Source organism: Manacus vitellinus, unplaced genomic scaffold, assembly GCF_001715985.3.
Source record: "Manacus vitellinus isolate BGI_N305 unplaced genomic scaffold, ASM171598v3 scaffold_52_pilon, whole genome shotgun sequence".
Classification (NCBI taxonomy): Eukaryota; Metazoa; Chordata; class Aves; order Passeriformes; family Pipridae; genus Manacus; species Manacus vitellinus.
This window is the reverse complement of record NW_021940628.1, coordinates 2,234,292-2,244,690: the sequence shown is the minus strand read 5'-3', so window position 1 is coordinate 2,244,690 and position 10,399 is coordinate 2,234,292. Positions and strand designations below refer to the sequence as shown.

The 10,399-nt window shown below is 49.7% G+C and overlaps 1 protein-coding gene across 1 annotated transcript in view; it reads left to right on the top strand.

The window, feature by feature from the left end:
* The first annotated feature begins 91 nt into the window (after positions 1 to 91).
* ELOA (elongin A) overlaps positions 92 to 10,399 on the top strand; it is a 12,599-nt gene continuing 2,291 nt past the window's right edge. The window contains exons 1-10 of the mRNA XM_029963041.1: positions 92 to 228; positions 4,100 to 4,156; positions 4,775 to 4,893; positions 5,688 to 6,885; positions 7,949 to 8,063; positions 8,416 to 8,571; positions 8,929 to 9,026; positions 9,266 to 9,446; positions 9,927 to 10,038; positions 10,310 to 10,399. Of these exons, the coding sequence (XP_029818901.1) occupies positions 178 to 228; positions 4,100 to 4,156; positions 4,775 to 4,893; positions 5,688 to 6,885; positions 7,949 to 8,063; positions 8,416 to 8,571; positions 8,929 to 9,026; positions 9,266 to 9,446; positions 9,927 to 10,038; positions 10,310 to 10,399 (2,177 nt within the window). The 5' untranslated portion in view covers positions 92 to 177. The remainder of the gene's footprint in view (positions 229 to 4,099; positions 4,157 to 4,774; positions 4,894 to 5,687; positions 6,886 to 7,948; positions 8,064 to 8,415; positions 8,572 to 8,928; positions 9,027 to 9,265; positions 9,447 to 9,926; positions 10,039 to 10,309) is intronic.

Genomic DNA, 10,399 nt, shown 5'->3' with positions numbered 1-10,399 from the left:
GGGCGGCCGCTGTGCTCGCACTGCCCCGACCTGCCCCGGCTCGGCGTGCTCGGTGACATTCGGCTGCCGGCAGCGAATTGTCCCCTGCTGGGACAAACCGGCCTCCCGAGCTGCTTTTTCAAGGGAAATTTTGGAGTTACGGTTGATCCCGGGCGTGCTGTGAACCCGTTCTGCGAGATGTCCTGTTTTAAAGGGGGAGCATCTGTTGTGGCTGCTCACGGATGTTTGGTTCGTGTTTTGTGTAGTTTGGGTGAAAGAGGAGGCAGGGAGGGCTGTGCAGGTGCTCTGTGCTTGGCTGGCTTTGTTTAACTGAGGCAAACACCTGCAGAACTCTCTTTCTAAGATCTCCTGCTGCCCAGGAAGAAGAGTGGATGATCAAGTGCTGACCCTTTGAAATGGGAGCCCCTGCACCAGCTCCAGCCTCGCTGGGGGTGATGTGATAGGATCAGGTTACTCTCCTCATCCTGTCAGCCAGGGCCAGGGCAGGGTTTAACTGGTGGAGCCCCAAATGGAGCTGAGGGACTGCCAGGGAGCCAATTGCAAGGGGTGTGGGCTCTGTGGTGCCGAGAACACGGGCGAGACTTCAAATATTGCACAGAGAATTAGTGCTGCTGTTCCCTGACCCTTGTGTCAGCTTGGGGCAAGAAGTGCTTGTGTGTGTTTCTGGGGCGCTGCAGGACTTGGGGCACTGTTTGCACAGCCTGACTCTCTCTCCAGTGACCTCGTGGAGTAAAGTGGTTTCTTGCTCTGTTGATCCTGTGCAGTCTTGCGAGGGCGGGCAGAGGAGGTAGAGCAGGGTGGTGACACCAAAACCTTTTCCCTTCCCCAGCAGAAAGGTCTTTTCATCTGTACTCTTGATTTCTGGTACCTTTCCAGCTATATCCTTGAAAGCATTAGTGTTTTAAAGCTTGAATTTAGTAGCCATTGCATTTCTTTGATGGATTTTCTGAGGATCTTCGTGTGCCATAAAAGTTTACCCTGCCAGCAGGACAAATCCACGCCATCCCTGGGTGCTGCCCACACCTTACACTGTTTCCAGTCTTCACTTTTCTTGCCTTGTCCTTTGAAAATGTCATATCAGGAACGTGAAAGAACAATATTTGCCCAGTAAAGTGTTCAACTCGTTGCCTTGCTGAAAGGTGTTAAGTATTATTATTGATTTTAGGTGAAAATTGGCACAGAATGGCGTGAGGGAAATCTTGGACAGTGCTGTAATGGTTTGGAAAGAGTCTCTTTTTTTTCCCAGCAGAGAAGGTACAAACTCTGCTGCAGGACTGAGGGAAGAAATAGGAGAAGGAAAACATGAATAAGAGCATCTTCACGGAGAGGAAGCAGCCAGTCTGTGCTGGAGTAATTTGATATTAATCTGTGTTTTTAGTGTCATAACGGTCTGGATGAGTTTTAGAATAAGAAAACAATCCACCCATGTTCAACAAAACCTGATTGGAGCTGGAACCAAGGGAAGTTTTCATGGGCTGTGTCTTGTGGCTGATTGACTGGAACTCTGCTCTGCACTGGGGTGTTTTGGAAGAGCTTTGTCCTGTGTGTTTGATCTGGTGCCTCCCAAGATACGGGCCTGGTGTTCTCTGTCTTCTGCCTGGTCGCCTTTTCCTCACAGGACTCGTAGGATCTTGGTTTTTAATGAGATGAGCTGCCAGATTTAGAATCACAGAATCATTAGGGTTGGAAGAGACCTCCAGGGTCATCGAGTCCAACCTTTGACCCAACCCTTCCATATCAACTCAGTGCCACATCAAGTCATTCCTTGAACACCTCCAGGGACGGTCACTCCACCACCTCACTGGGCAGCCCCTTCCAATGTCTGACCACCCTTTCCAGGAAGAAATTCTTCCTGATGTCCAAAATTCTTCCTGATGTCCCTTGGAGTGGGTTTGGCTGATTTCAGTGGGATGCACTCCATCAGCTCATTTCCATGGGAAGTACACATTAGTACAAGTTTTTAAGCCTCACTGCTTTGGATTTGTCTCACTTTGTGCATCTCATGCACGAGGACTTGTGCTCCACAGAGGCTGCAGGCGTTGACTGAAGTGGGTGTGGAATAACCCAGCTCCCTGTGAGACGTGTTCTGGATCAAATGTGTGGGTCCCCTGGTCTCAAACCACATTGAGAACAGCATTCCCATTGAGAACAGCGCTTTTCTTCCTGGAATTCAGCCCTGAAGGCAACAAATAACTAAAGAGCTGTGGGAAATGCTACAGTGGGGTGTAGCTAGAAAATAATTGAGAGGCTTTATGGATACCAGAACAAGTCCTCCCTGGGCTCTTATTCTCATGGTGGGATTTTGTAAGCTCTGAAACAACCTCTCTAGGAAGTTAATCAGCTTAAAGGGATGCTGTTGTCTTAATAGTGTCCTGTTTGACTTTTTCTAGCTCGTGCAAAATCCACCCTTCTTCCCCTTCCAGTGGACCTTTGTGCACACTAGTCCAAACTCCTTTGCTGTCATTGCCAGAAGAATCTTGGCCTTCCTAGAGGGATCCTGACTCAGGAATTGTGGCAGGCCTTGCCTGTCTGGGGGAAGGCAGCAGAGCTGGGCTATGTCTCTGCTGTCTCTGGTTTGATGGCTTCAGTTGCCAGTGCACTTGTTGAGCAGCTGGGCTGGCAAGGCAACAGAGCAGTTACTCTTGGTATCACTGTTTCAGTCTTCTAAAAAACAAGAAAACCGAAACCTCGTGTCACGGTTATTAAGTCCTAAATATAAAGGAGTTGGTTTCTAGTGAACAGGAAGTGTCCTGGTTTTGCTTAAGCCAGGTGAACCCTTGGTGTCGAGGAGGGTTTTCTCTCTCGAGGTTAAAAGAACTCATTTCCTTCAAAAGGGAGACTTGTAAAGCTCTCTGACCCTTGCATGGTGGACGTGGGGTGACTGGAATAGCTGAGGCTGACAGTGCTGATTTGAGCACGAGCACAGTGTTTTAAAGAGAAGATCTGGATCAGGGGCAGCCCTTTGTATGGCATATAGCATAGGAGTGCTGAGCAAAGCCTGGGCTGTATAGGGGCTATAATAATGGGAATGCTGATGAGGCTGGACTGTGGCTATAGCTGAGCTGTGGGAAATAATGTGAGGGGCAACAGTGCTGTCAGATGTGTTCTACCATGTGCTGTAGCTGCAGAGCCAATAGACGTGGGTGAAGCAATGTCCCAAACCACCTGGGTGGCAGAGGTACAAGTACATCCCATTCACCTTGAATCCCACAGTCATTAGGGTTGGAAAAGACCTTCGAGACCATCGAGTCCAACCTGTGACCAGTCCCCACCTTGCCAACCAGACCAGAGCACTGAGTGCCATGTCCAGTCGTTCCTTGAACACTTCCAGCCCATTCCAATGTCTGGCAACCCTTCCAGTGAAGAAATTCTTCCTGATGTCCCACCTTAACCTCCCGTGGTGCAGCTTGAGGCCGTTGCCCCTTGTCAAGCTCCTGCACCTTGTTGCTGGGGTGACATTGGAGTCCCTGTCCCATGGAGTGGTTGTAGGTGCTGACAGGGCCTCGCTTGGGGTGCGTGGAGGAAACACTTCCCTGGTGTTCAGTGAAGGGAAGAGAAACGAGTGGGATGAGAGGCAGAGGCCGTGGAAGGGCTCAGGAGCCTTTTTAGCACCTGGGAGCAGAGAGACTGTCAGCAGCACTGGCCCGGGGGGGGTCAGCACAGGAGACACAGGTTCCCCTTTTAGGTCTTTTAGAGCATCTTGAAATCTTCCTTCCCCTTTTTTTTTGTGTTTGTTCCCACCTCCCTTGCCAAGGGATTCGATTCCAGCGCCGCTTTCCGAGTCCTTCCTTCCTCTTGCTGCGTGCCTCTTCCCAATGCTTTGAGCCAGATTTAAGTTGCAGGCCCGTGTGAAGAAAACATTAATATTTGATTGCATTACAAGACTCAGATGTGTTCTCTTAGGCAAAGAGATGATAATTTCTTTACAGTTTGCCCTTGTGTTCAGCTACTCAGGAGCTCTTTTGGAGCGAGACAGCAGCTGGCAGCCACTTGGATCTTCCTAACAGGCTCTCAGGCAGTGCAGAATTTTCCTCCTCCCTAATCCCGGTCTGTGGTTCCGTGTGACAACTCCTGAACGCTTTTCCTCTTGTCTCCACAGCTGCTGAAAAGTCTGAAGAGGCTCTCAGAGTTGCCCATCACAGTTGACATTCTCGTGGTAAGAGCTGTGAAATCTCTCCCTCTTTCATCGTGTCTGTCGAGTCACGGGATAAGTGTTTTCCATGGAAATGCTGCTTTCCCTGGAAGGGGGTGTGTTTCCTTGGCCACCTGCTCCAGCCTGGTGTCACGGGCGTGATTGTGATAAGGTTCTGGAAGTGCCAGGAACGGGCAAGGAGCGTGTCAGAGCGGGTGGGAAGCCACGGAGGACAGTCTGTCATCCTCAGTTCTTCCAAAAGCTTAACACTTGACTGGGATATGAGAGTCGGAGCGGATCCCAGTGATAAATCAGCATGAAATTAGGAAGAGAGCTAATCCTTAAAATTATTGATGGCTTCTGTCCTCAAATTTATCAGCTGCCATGGCAAATACTAACCTGGTTTATTAATACACATAATTAGACTCAGGTAGGATTAAGTCTCTGATTTACCCATAGTAAATGACAATGTCAGCAGGAAACATGGTAAATGTGGTCTCTTTGCTGCTAGATCAAGGAACTTTATCCCTACCTCTCAGCAGGAGGTGGTGTGTTGACTTCATTGACTCCTTAGGAAGCTTAGCAGGGGTGAGAATGCCCGTTTTGCTAAGATGGATTCATGTTCTTGGCTCTCCCACGCAGGAGACGGGTGTTGGGAAGACTGTGAACAGCCTTCGGAAGCACGAGCTCGTGGGAGACTTTGCCAAGGACCTCGTGGCCAGGTGGAAGAAGCTGGTGCCAGTGGCCCAAGAGGCAGAGCGGTGAGTGAACCTCATGGATGAGCTTTGGGATGTCTCTGCAGGGGACATCATAAACCTCTCTGGCCAAGGAAGCAAAGTGAAGGCTCTGGAAAAGCTCATAAAACAAATGTCTAACTCTGCCTGGGGGTTTTTGCCTGGTTTTGGCACAAACTTCCTGCCTTTGCTGGCTGATGGCTGCAGTTTTGTGTGGAAGTAGGGGGACCAATTTTCAAGAATTTGATGAAGAGATTAACAGGAGATGCCAGAAGAGTGCCTTAAATAAAGCAAGAGCTGCAATGTGCTTGCTTCCCATTTTATGGTGCCAAAGACAGGAAGTCCCAGGCCCAAGGAAAGGAAGTGGCCTGCTTTGAAAGAAGGCTTTTATGAACCAAAACCCTGGGGAAACTGGGAGTTGCTGACAGCAGGCATGTTGCAGTAACAAAGCTGTGTTGAACCCAGCAATGAGATCAAATAGATTTGAGTGATAAAGACCCAGTTATTCATTCCTATGTGCTTCCCTGGGAACTGGGTGACATTCCCCATGGGCACCACACAGCCAGGGAGAAGGTTCTGTACCCATCTGTCTCTAGTTCTAATAAAAGTGTTTAATCAATTCTTGCACTAGAAATGCAGTTTTTAAATCCCTGAACGTTGCCATACCTTAGAAAATCAGTGGCATTCTCACCACAAAACTACCAAATACAGCCTCAGTCTTCTGTAAGAGATGTTCCAGTCCACATGCTCCAAAGGGATTGGCTCTTTTCAGTCACAGTGGGAAGTTTTAATCTAACTGTTTTGGTTTTTTCTCCCTTCAGAAATAACCTGGACTCTGAAGACCGCGACTACGAGAGGAGCAGCTCGAGCAAAAGACATCAGGAGTCCTCCCTCAGAGAGGATGAGGAGCCTGACCAGGATTATTCAGAACCCTTCCAGCCATCTTGCAGCCAGTCCTACAGCCCAGATCATAGGGAAAAGAAGTCCAAAAGGTATCCCAGGCCTGAGAGAGCCCATGAGACTTACGGCTATAGCAGCCACCAGGGGAAGGGTTGGGGCAGATCTTCCCCGGTGCTCTCTTCAGATCAGGAGTACTCGGACTGTGGACAAGCTGTGTCACCTGAGCCGAGCGAGAGCCCTCAGGATATGGACACAGACCCTTATGCCTCTGAGGAGCAGGAAGAACCCCCAGTGTTCCACCGGAAAGCCAGCAAAGGCCACAGCTTTCAGGAGAAGCTCGTGGGAGGCCGGAACTCCGGTGACTTCTGTGACAAAGGGAACACGAGTCGAAGCAAAGAGCACAAATCTCACAAGAAGCAGCGACTTGATGGCAGAGGGGACGAGAGGACCTCTGCCTTCAGCCCAGAAAGATTGCACAAGACCTCTTTTAAAGAGCAGCTCCGAGAATCCCCTGTGGCAGCGGCCGGCAAGGAGAAGCAGAGGACGTCAGATGGCACCAAGAAGGAGAAGAACCGAGAAAGCAACACCTCCAAAAAGGAGAAGCTGCACACGGAAGAGTCTTTGGACAACCACGTTAAGAAGCAAAAGCATCGGGACTCTGAAAAAAGCAAATTGGAGAAGCCCAAGCCGAGCCTGGAGAGCTCCAGCACGGAGCGGGAGAAGCGGAAAGCTGAGGCTGACTCGTCAAACAGGGTCAAGGAAAAGGGGCTTTCTGGGAGCTTAAAATCCTCGGAGGGGAAGCGCAAAATCTCCGACGTGGACAAAAAATCGGCGGGTTTTTCCTCAAATTCTGGGGAGGGGGAAGCGGAGGATGAGTTTGAACAGCCTACCATGTCCTTTGAGTCGTATCTCAGCTACGACCAGCCCCAGAAAAAGAAAAAGAAAGTGGTCAAACCCTCGGCTGGGTCAGCTGGGGAGAAGGACCGAGGGCACAGCAAACAGAACGGATCCAAAGCCAGCAGCAACAGCTCGAGCTCGAGTCAGAAAAGTCCAAGCCACAAGAAAACAAGTGAGAAAAAGGCAGAGAAGAAACCTCCAGAGCCTCCTAAACCAAAGAGGGTAAGGTTTGGAAGGATGTGACAGTGAGCAAAGAAGGCAGGATCAGCTGCTCTCGGTCCTCTGCTGTCTGGGGCTTGTTGGTTTTCCCCTTGGAAAAGTGGGTGAAGAGGGAGGGGAAGAAAGAAATGCAGTGGGTGTTTTTTATGCTTATTATTTTGTGTTTGGTCAAAAAATGGGGAGAGTAAAAGAGAAAACCTTCAGCTAAATACTCATATGGAAGAGTATTGGACAGTGATGCACTTGTTAAACAGGCAGAGTATCTGTAGAGGTGAGTCAGCTCAGAATCCAGCCCAGTGTTCAGTGCATCTCCTGCTAACAAGGTTCCCATGTGTCCCCTCTCAAGTATTTACACTCTAAAATGAGTCTTTTTTTATCTGTATTGGTACTACAGTTTTGTTAATTAAATCTGTTGGTGTCCAGAAATGGGAGAACTGGTGTTACAGGCAGCTTATTCTAAAAGACAAACCTTCTTTTGTGAAAGCCTGGAAAATGAGCAGTATTTCTGTTCATATTCATTGTCACATGGGTGCCAGGGCTTGGTGTATAAATAGGGACTAACATATAAAACCTTTACTGTTTCATCCTTTTACTGAACTTTGAAGCACTTGGCTCTTCAAAAATTGTTTTTTATAATGTTAACAGCATTTAAAATTCTGCTTTGCCATTCATTCTAAAATGTGCCTCATATCAAAGTTTTAAGTTTCCCTCAGTTTGTGACATTCCCTCCTCTACCACTGCAGAGTTTTTTTGCAGCAGGAGGAGAAGAGGCAGAACAGGTAAATGACATATCAAGGATATGTTTCTGCTTGTCCTGGGTAGGTTAAAGATGTGGATGGCTCTTACTGGAGGAAGCTGAGTGATTCAGATCCCAGATTTTGGCTTCTTCATATTGACAGCCTAGTCAGAGCCACCCCCGAGGCTGTTTCCCAGTGGGAAGTGATCAGCATTGAGTGGTTTATTCAAACTGTGCAGAAGAATGCAGTTCAGTGCTGTTTGTACACTGGTGGGATGTCACATTCTCCTGTACTCCTGTCTCACTTGCATGTCCATCCTCTCTTTCCAGATAATCTTAGATGTGGTACCAACGTTACCAGACATCCCACTGCCCCCAATCCAGGCCAACTATCGTCCTCTTCCCTCCATCGAGTCCATTACCTGCTCCCAGACAAAAAGGAAAGGTATGTTGGGCAGGAAAATAGGTTTGGAACGAGCCAGTTTGTGGGAGAGAGCAGGAGTGGATGCTGGCTGGGTCCAGGTCTTTCTGTTGGGCTCTGCCCAGAGTCCAGGTTTCAGAGAAAAGCAGCTGCTTTCCCACCTGCTCCGGCAGAAACGAGGAAAATCCTTTGCTGACCCTTCTTTGGGGTTTGGGCTTTGGGCCTTCCCTTCCTGAGAGAGGTTGCAGGTCTCCTGGAGAAGGCTTTGCCCGTGGGGTTGCTCCTGGATTAATCCAATTTGTGTCTCTGTGGTGTTCATCGGGGTGGGCTCTTCATTTCTCTGCTCCCTTCTCACTCCAAGTCCTTCCCCTCACAGCAGTGTCCTCACCGGTCGAAGAGAGCGAAGCAGGTTTCACAGGCCGACGGTTAAACTCAAAAATGCAGGTGTACTCGGGCTCCAAAACCGCCTACCTCCCAAAGATGATGTCCTTGTACCAGCAGTGCATCAGGGTCCTCAGCAACAACATTGACTGTAAGTGCCTTGCCTCAGTTACACTGAAATTTGGGCAGCTTGTTTGTATAAATCCCGGCAGCGCCTGGCCTGGAGCGTGGGAACACCTGCCCCTTGTCACAAATATGGGACAGATCTCCCTGAAAGCTCATGTGCTGCAGGGATCAGCACCCAGAATGCTTTCAGGCAGTGCTAAAGCACTGGAAATTGTGGCAAACAGAGCCTGCACGGGCACTTCTTAACCTGGAGGTACCGGTGCCTCAGGTTCATTTCCCCTTCCCCTGCAGTTTTTCCCACTGCATTTGAAGGTGTCAAACCCTTTCCTCGGCAAGGAAGGAGCAGGACAAATAATACTCTGTGCATCTTGCTTCTCTCTAGCAATCTATGAAGTGGGTGGTGTCCCTTTCTCCGTGCTGGAGCCAGTGTTGGAGAGATGCACCCCGGAGCAGCTGTATCGCATCGAGGAATGTAATCATGTGAGTGCCTTGGCTGGGAAGGGATGTGACATGGAACAGTCATGTTCTGTCCTCATCTGCAGTAGCAGAATAGCAGAGAACAAAGGGTTTTTTTATAACAAGAGTTGGCTTTTGATAGTCCTGAGTTCCTGGTTTTCCCATCTTGCCCCTCTGCGGAATTCCAGCGACGCCGGTGCCGAGGGGAGAGGGGAGTGGAGGTGTGCCCGGAGGGATGCCAGCTCCGTGTGGGTTTGTTTCAGGTGCTCATTGAGGACACGGATCAGCTGTGGCACAATCACTGCCTCAGAGATTTCAAGAATGAGAAGCCAGAGGAGTTCGAGTCGTGGCGGGAGATGTACCTGCGGCTGCACGACGCGCGCGAGCAGCGGCTGCTCATGCTGGCACGGAACATCGGCTCAGCCCACGCCAACAAACCCAAAGGTGGGGCTGAGGGAGGGTGTTTTGGGGTGACTGGCTTAAAACTAGTCCAGTTTAGGAGGTGCATAGCTCTGGGTTCTTTATGTGGTGGCCTTTGCTTCTGGGTTTGGCAGCCTCTCGCTCTCGTCCCAGCGGTGTTGATGCGGAGCGGTCTTTTGATATTTTACAGCAGGAATGTTTGGGGCTGAATAAGCACCTCCTGTTCCAGAGTGGCTTCTCCATGCTGGGATTGAAGAAAAGTAGAGTGGGGAGAATCATTCCTGCTCTTTTGATGAATGTAATGAGAACTCCTGAGCTGATCAGTCTGATTTTTCACAGCTCATGCTGTGACTGCAAGAGGTTCAGACCTTGGGGAGGAGACTTGTTACCAGAGCTTGGGAGTGGATGGACTGGGGAGAGGTGGATGAACTTGAAGACAAGCACTGAGGAGCCTCCTTTATAGTAAGCTGAATCTAAGTGATGTTTCCCTCTGGCCTCTTGCAGGGAGAGTGGCCAAAATGGCATTTGTGAACTCTGCAGCGAAGCCCCCTCGGGATGTACGAAGGAGACAAGAGAAGTTTGGAACTGGAGGGCCTCTTCTGCCAGAGAAGACCAAGTGAGTGTTTCTCAGTAGCTCTTGCTGCTCAGGACCTCCTGCCAGCTTCCCCCTGAAGCTCTGCATCCGGGCAGGAAAGGATACTGAGTGTCTGGGAGCTCCTTTTGCAGTGAAAGTTGTAACTCTGGTGGGCTGTTTCTTGCTGGGAAGTACAGAGGTGGTTCCACGTGGTATCAGCCGTGGTGCTGTTGGCAAACATGGCTCATGGCTGTAGAACTGCATCAAACTGTGGTGAATCTTTACTGAAATGCCTGTCCCCTGTGTGTTTCAGAATCAAACCTGTCCTGTACACATCCAGCAAAAGCCACGCTCGAGTGAGTGACGAGCAGTCCTACGATGGGCCCAGCACCAGCAGTGCCCA